The sequence below is a fragment of the Enhydra lutris genome, unplaced genomic scaffold (genome assembly GCF_002288905.1).
Source record: "Enhydra lutris kenyoni isolate GAN:26980312 unplaced genomic scaffold, ASM228890v2 scaffoldscaffold620, whole genome shotgun sequence".
NCBI lineage: Eukaryota > Metazoa > Chordata > Mammalia > Carnivora > Mustelidae > Enhydra > Enhydra lutris.
In genome coordinates this window covers 1-7514 of record NW_019154704.1, presented here as the reverse complement: position 1 = coordinate 7514, position 7514 = coordinate 1, and the positions used below count along the sequence as shown (strand labels likewise).

General features: G+C 39.7%; 1 protein-coding gene across 1 annotated transcript; it reads right to left on the bottom strand.

Moving 5' to 3' along the window:
* Positions 1-919: 919 nt before the first annotated feature.
* On the bottom strand, positions 920-6049 carry LOC111140353 (complement component receptor 1-like protein). The gene is made up of 3 exons (XM_022492631.1): positions 5845-6049; positions 5112-5211; positions 920-1202 (listed from the first exon to the last, which is right to left on the bottom strand). Exons 1-3 carry the CDS (start codon positions 6047-6049, stop codon positions 935-937), a joined length of 573 nt encoding a protein of 190 aa, XP_022348339.1. The 3' UTR covers positions 920-934.
* Positions 6050-7514: the final 1465 nt, after the last annotated feature.

Genomic DNA, 7514 nt, shown 5'->3' with positions numbered 1-7514 from the left:
TCTTTGTTTTTCTTATTTTTAGCTGAATAACATTCCAGTGTATGGATGTAGTTCCTCTTCTTCCTCTTCCTCTTCACCTCCTCCTCCTGTCCCTCCCCACTCCTCCTCCTCCTCCTCCTCCTCCTCCTTCTTCCTCCTCCTCTTCTTTTTCTTCTCCTTCTCCTCCTCCTCTTTCTCTCCTCCTTCTTCTCCTTCTCCTCCTTCTCCTTCTTCTTTGTCTTCTTCTTCTTCTCCTCTTCCTCTTCTTCTCCTTTTTAATCCTCCTCCTTCTAACCTCCTCTTCCTTCTTCTTCTTCCTCTTCCTTCTCTTCATCTTCTTCCTCCTCTAGCTCCTCCTCTTCTTTTGTAAGTAGGCTCCAAGCCAAGTGTGGTGTCCAGGATAGGGCTCAAACTCACAACCTTGAGCTCAAGACCTCAGTTGAGACCGAGAGTCAGACATCTAACAGACTGAGTCTCTCAAGTGCCCCTGGATGTATCTCTTCTAATTCTGCGTCGCTCAATTTCATGTTTCTTAAAGAATTCTCGATAGTCATTTTTAACAAGACTCTCTCCTTCCTATACCTTCCAAAGCATAGCCGGAAACATTTTGGTTACCTTAACATTTTTGCTATTATAATGAATGAAGCAATGAGAAGTGTAAAGTGAATTCCTGGGAAAAGTCTGTATTTATCTCCCAAGTATAAATTCTAAGAAGTGGGTCAAAGTCTATGTCCATTTTGAGGCTTATGGCACCTGGTGCCTCTCAAGAGGTTTTGTGGACCTCCACGTGTGTGCGAGTGTTGATTGATCCACAGCTTCACCAGCCTTGGAGAGCATCACTTTAGAAAAATCTTGACTAATTTGCCAAGCAGAATGACTGTTACACTGGGGGTGGCACAATCAACGTCATTCTGAATTAACTGAAGGAAAACTAAGGTTTGAAGGCTTTTATGCATTAAGTCCCCAGATTCAGAAAAGGCACGACATAAGGAAAAAACATAAGGAAACAGTTGCCGGAAACCCCATAGGTTTTGAGGGATAGAATGCACAAAAGGAATCCACTTAAGATTTGTATAACTTCAGGGGGAAACTTAGAATCTATTGGAAAAGGTAAGAACAAGGACGGTTTCAACTCACTCTCACAAACAGGTGGATCGTCATCCCAGGTGACAGTCTTGCCTGAGATGACGCATGCAATAGAGGTCTTACCAATAAGTCGGTATCTAGAGGGAAAGAAGAATGAATGTTATTTTCCCTGTTCATTTTCCTACTGAAGTGGCTACTTACAAGAGAGTGTATCCTGGAGAATTCAGAAGGACAATTTCCGTTTGTCATAGTGTATGACATGGTATATACTTTGTATGTGTATATACATGTACATATATGTATACATATACTATGTATACATATTATATGACATAGTATATATATCACAATTTGTGATAGTATACTACCACTTTTCCAAATTTTACATCTTTATTCGGATATCTAATCTAAATGGGTCCTCTGCTCTTAATTACTTTGAGCTACATTTTAATTTAAGCCTAACATGTTTAAGATTCTTCAAACTAGAACCAAAGGAAATCCAAGCAGAACAAAACAAGTTGAACACGGATTTCCTATGTAAAATGTTAAAGGCAGCAATTCTCACTTAGTATGCCACAAACTGTTCACAGTGTGCCATAAGACTTGGAAAATGTAAATTTCTCCCATGGATAATGTCTTGCAAAACTGTAGTAAAATATTAAAACTAGGATTCTGACACAGGTATGATCACCAATTTTATTTGGACTTCCTCAGTTCTGTTTGTACTAATTTGTGGGTATGTGAGTGTGCTTACAAGTATTCAGATTTTATACAGACTATATTTAAGAGCTATTCTGGGTTCACGGTAATATTGGCCAGAGGATACAGGGGATTTCCCATATACTCCCTTTCCCTACACATGCATACCTTCCCACATTATCCACATCCCCCACCAGACTGGTACAGTGGCTTGCAACTGATGAACCTACACTGACACATCATTATCCCCTGTAGTCCATGGTTTACAGCAGGGTTCAGTCTTGGCGTTGTATAGTCTGTGGCTCTAGACAAACACATATTGACATGGAAACACCCTTACAGAATGACGCAGAGTAGTTTCACTGCCCTAAACATCTTCGGAGATCTGCCTATTCGTCTCTCCCTCCTCTTACCCCTTGGCTACTACGGATCTTTTTACTCCATATTTTCTTTTCTAGAATGCCACTTCCCTGGAATTATACAGTATTGAGCCTGTTCAGATTGGATTCTTTCACCTAGTAAAATGCAATTAAGTTTCCTCCTGGCTTTCCATGGCTTGATAGCTCATTTATGTTATCCAGGGAGGGTTTACCAGTTTCTGTTCCTATCAGCAATGAACGAGGAATCCAGTTCCTCTACAACCATGCTAGCATCTGCTGTTTGCACTAGTTTGTATTTCTGCCACTCAGATATATGTGTAGTATTGTTTCACTGTTGTTTTCATTTGTATTTTCCTAAGGGCTAATGAAGTTGAATATCTTTTCCTGGTCTTAATTTCCATCGATAAACTCTCTTCAGTGAAATGTCTGTTCGTGTGCCTCCAAATTCCTGTCCTGAAACCTTAGAATCTGACTTTTTTTGGAAACACGGTCTTGCAGATATAAGAGAGTTAAGATGAGGTCATACTGGATTAACATGGGCCCTAATGCAATCACCGTTGTCCTCAGAAGAAGAAGGAAATCTGGACAAGGAGACAGACAGAAAACGTTGACACAGACAGAGGAAAAGCCATGTGAGAACAGACGCAGAGGTAGGAATGATGTGTTTATAGCTCATGATGCCAAGGACAGCTGACAAGCACCAGAAGCTAGGAGAAAAGCACGAAATGGATTCTTCCTCTGAGCGCCCAGTAGGAACCCACCTGCTGACACCTTGATTTCAGACTTGTTCAAGGCTAATTGACACTGGATTTTGCCAACTGCATTTTTTGTCAATTGCTAGGGGCATATATTTTTCTTCTTCAGCCTGTTTATAGAGTTGATCATGTTGATTGATTTTTGAATGTTCAATCTATCTTAAAAATTTTTATCCTACTGGGTTAAATCCATTAAGATCCATCTGAATTTTTTTTGTCCATCTTTTTCAGGTCAAGATTGAGTCATTGGACTAGAATGCTAGCCCTTTACATTTTTCCCTTAACTTCTAGCTTTCTATATTGATTACACAAATTCATAAGTGAATGGGATCACATAAATTCAATGTGCTATTGACTATATTTGCAAATGCAAATTTGTTGAAATTTTCTTACATCCATGTGTTGCAAGCAGGGAGATAAATGTAGGGATTAACTTTTGCATTTTCCAAGTATACAAGTTAAAATTTCCAGGGGCACTTCTAAATAAATAGAAATAGAGCCTCTATTTTCCAAGCTAGTGAAGGACACAATGGAAAAAAAATATAAAACCTAATGGACACAAAAGTTGAGGAAGTGTGAAAACATAAAATTGGCATAAATAGAAACACAAAATCAGGCAGTAGGCATTAATTTTAAATATTAGTAGTTACATTAAAAGCAAATGGATTAAACTCCTTCCTTAAAAGGTAGACATTATCAAACTGGATGAAGGAAATCTAACTACTGATTATTTATCAGAGACTCACCTAACATAGAATGACACAGGAGAGTAACAAGTCAAAAAGATTTAAAGAGAGTGGGTAAATAATCAAAAAGCAATGTAGTTATATTAAATATATAATAGGAGTATAAGTGTACACACAAATAGACTAACTGAAAAGCATTATTAGAAAGAAGGAGCAACCCACTATAATAAGTTTTAATGCTCTTGGAAGTATTCAATGTGCATGCACCTAATTACATAGCCTCAAATATATTTAAAAGAACACAGAAATACCAGAAGATATTGGAAAAAAAGATTGACGGATCCAGCCTGCTTTGAAAAGAAACACGCTCTGCTCATTTTATATAGATAAATTGGTTGTAAAGCCAGACAAGGACAGGTTGAGAATGGAACATTATTAAGCCTATCATTCCTATGAGAATAAAAGGAAAACATGTGAAAGAAGATATTATAAAACAAAGGTAGGAATGCAGAGATAATATTTACTATACTTCTAGACCAAGTGGAGTTACTCAAATATTTCAGGCTTAATCTGTTAACATGATTCATGATACTCATTCCTCCTACTTTGTGGGTTTATATTTGGTTGTTTAGTTGCCCCAAGACCAGTTGTTGAAAAGACTATTCTTTCACCATTGGATTGTCCTGGCACCCTTGCTGAAAAGGAGTTGACCATAAGTGTGTGGGGTTGCTTCTGCGTTCTCAATTCTGTTCTATTGATCTATACATCTATACATTTCCAGAGAGATTCTGGAGGTGGAGGAATGGGAACTGGGAAAGGCACAGTGGAGACGTCTAAGGTTCTAGCAATGTTTCCTAAGGTGGATAGCATATACCCTGAAGTTCACTTTATTTCTTCCTGATTTTAATGATCACTTATGTTCTATTATATGTCTTTTAAGTAAGCAATGAATAAGTTTTTTTTTTTTAAAGCAAAAGTTAAGATATAAGGCAAAGCAGATAATTGATTATCTCCTTTAAGGATAAGCCACAGCAAATTTCTGCACCGTGCACATTTCTGGAGAGGGGCTATAACAATCAAGATTTGCCTCTGCACCTCAGGGCTCCATCATCCTAAACAAGTCATTCTTTCCCACTTCTGAGTCCACCATCTCCAGCTCTTGTTGCTTTGGGGTGTGAATATGTACGCAGAGCCACTAATGGTTGTTCCATTTGCTTCTTTAGAGACCTGGTCCTTCCCATTTAGTGAACGTTTCTCTTGGTTCTAGGCGCATGAATTTGCTGTGCCATAGACATCTTTTCTCCCCACCCCCAAGTTTCTAGCACAGATACGGGTGCTTCCTATTTTTCAAATATTTGTTTAGTCTTTGCGAATGTAGTTTAATACCTGGATTCAAGCCACCATGTCTACTTAGAAATCTTATTGCTATGGTTTGAATGGACAGGAAGACTTTCTAAGACTCTTGTTTAGAGATTGGTGCTACAGTTCTGGAACTGTCAACCCAAATGATGCTGCTGCTAACTCACCCTTCATTACAGGCGTAATTAACAGTTGATCCAAACCGGGCGTCTCCGTGTACGGTCATTTTGCCATTGGCGGGTTCTGGAGGAGTTCCACATGATCTCCCTGTGGGGGAGAAGCAGAATTGGGGGATTGGGTATAGAACAAGCCAAACTTCTCTCAGTAAGTACATAAGGTCCCAACCTGGATGGAGTTTACTGAAAAGTATTTGTGGTTCCGCAGATTTTGCCAATTCAGAGAAACTAACAAGACTGCCTGAGAGTCAGCCACCTACTAAGCTCCACTTCCAAAAAAAGACCTCCCCTCCTCATTGATCTTTTCCCTGTGTTGTGCACCCCAGAAAAATGCAAACTTTACCTTTTACCGAAGTGGTTATTTTGTCATCCAACCAGCTTAAATCAGAGATCTCAAGTCGGGATTCTCTCCCCACCTACAATTTTCTTCCCTTTTCTGAGTCATTGGTGACGTAGTTTCAATGGTGACAATGGGAATCCCCTACTGAATGGAGCTTTTCCCTGCATTGTGCCTTGTGAAGGTCATTTCTCATGAAGTGACCTTGTAATGGAGGTGCCAGTAAGTCGGAGCAGTAGGAAGATGTGACAGAAAGAATAACTGTCACATGTACTCTACCTGAGGCAAATTTAACAATCGTACGTGTCTCAGTTCCAAAATCTGAACAATTGATTCAGCTCTACGGATGTTTGATTGACACGGAGTTCTCAGCCCAGAGGTACTTACGCTGACAATTGTTTTTGGCACTTGACCAGACCGAGTTGGATAGGCAGGTGATAAAGAACCCTCTCCCATAGTAACCAGGGCGGCACTCATACTTCAGAAACGTCCCGATGGGAAACTCGTACTCGTCCGTAGCATTTGCCAGCTTGGCAAATGGAAGGTGTTCCGGGGCTTTGCACTGACCTGGAGGCCAAGACCATAGTGACATCCAAGTTAATGGAGAAACTTCAATTTACTTCCTCTTTTTCTCCAGTGTGCTTCATAGATGCGATCAATGAAACAGAACACCTTAATAATGTTGAAATGTTTGCATCTCTTACTAGTGAACATAGAGATGAGCTTTTCATTTTGTTCTAAAGCTTTATTTATTTATTTATTTATTTATTTATTTTGAGAGAGAGCAAGAAAGAGAGAGGGAGCAAGCATGCATGAGTGGGGGGGTGGGGGCTGAGGGAGAGAGAATCTCAAGCAGACTCCCTGCTGAGCGCAGAGCCCAATGCAGGCCTTGATCCCAGGAACCTGAAATCATGACCTGACCTAAATCAGCCACTTCACCAGCTGAGGCGACCCTGTCAACCATTCCTCAGTGGGATGCTGAGCACTGCTCAACTTCTCAAACCATAGAATTGAATTGTAATCCACCACCTCATTTCTTTTCTACAAAAATTGTCTTTGATACTTTTATCACAGCCACTGCTAAAAGCCCAGTTTTGCAAAGATTTGTTGTCACCAAGAGGAACTTAGTTAAAAAAAAAAAAATAAAAGAAGTCTACTGCAATCTAATGTAGCCAAGACCTATTGGGAGCCAGTGGTTGCACAGTATCTGAGAAAAACCCAGAATTGTTTTTCCACCAAAAATTTATAATAGCCCATGGGTCTCCACTGAGATGCCGGAGGTTCCCAGGGCACATCAGCTGATGATTTGGGAAATGCAGCACTCCACTAATCTTTGTCTCTAAAGTGGAATTGTCTATTTATATTTACTATAATTGTTGACATATTCATGATTAGATCTATCATCTTACTTGATTTTTATTTGTCCTTCCTTTCCTATGTTCCTTATGCTCTTCTCTTTTGCCTTCATTTTGAGTATGAAAAAAGATTTTATTTATTTATTTACAGAGAGAGAGTGAGCGAGAGAGAGAGAGAGCTCGAGCGTGAGTGAGCAGGTGGAGGGGCACAGTAAGAGAGAGAGAGAGAATCTCAAGCAGACTCCGTGCTGAGCAGCACCTGAATTCATCTGAAATCAGGAGTTGGACACTCAACCACCTGAGCCACCCAGGAGTCCCTATCGTTATTTCTTCTTATTAGATTATGTGTTACACATTCTTTTATAGCTCCTTAAAGATGACATGCATCCTTACCATGTTAATGTGCAATGAACAATGATCATTTCCCAGCATGCAAAAAACATAGAAAATGCTCACTCCGTTTACTTCCTCCCTGTCTTTTGTTCTATCATGTTCATGTTTTTAGATTCTACATATATTTTATGGTCTCATTAGCCATCTTCAGTGTACACACTGCCGGCTGCTTGCTGGGCTATAACCATTTGCTACTAAGCTCACTCTAATGGTAATGGATTCCATCAGCAGGCTCAGCTAAGATTTTGAAAATCTATAGAAATATGTGGTTGCCTAAACAATGAGCTTCCAAAGATATCCATGCCCTAA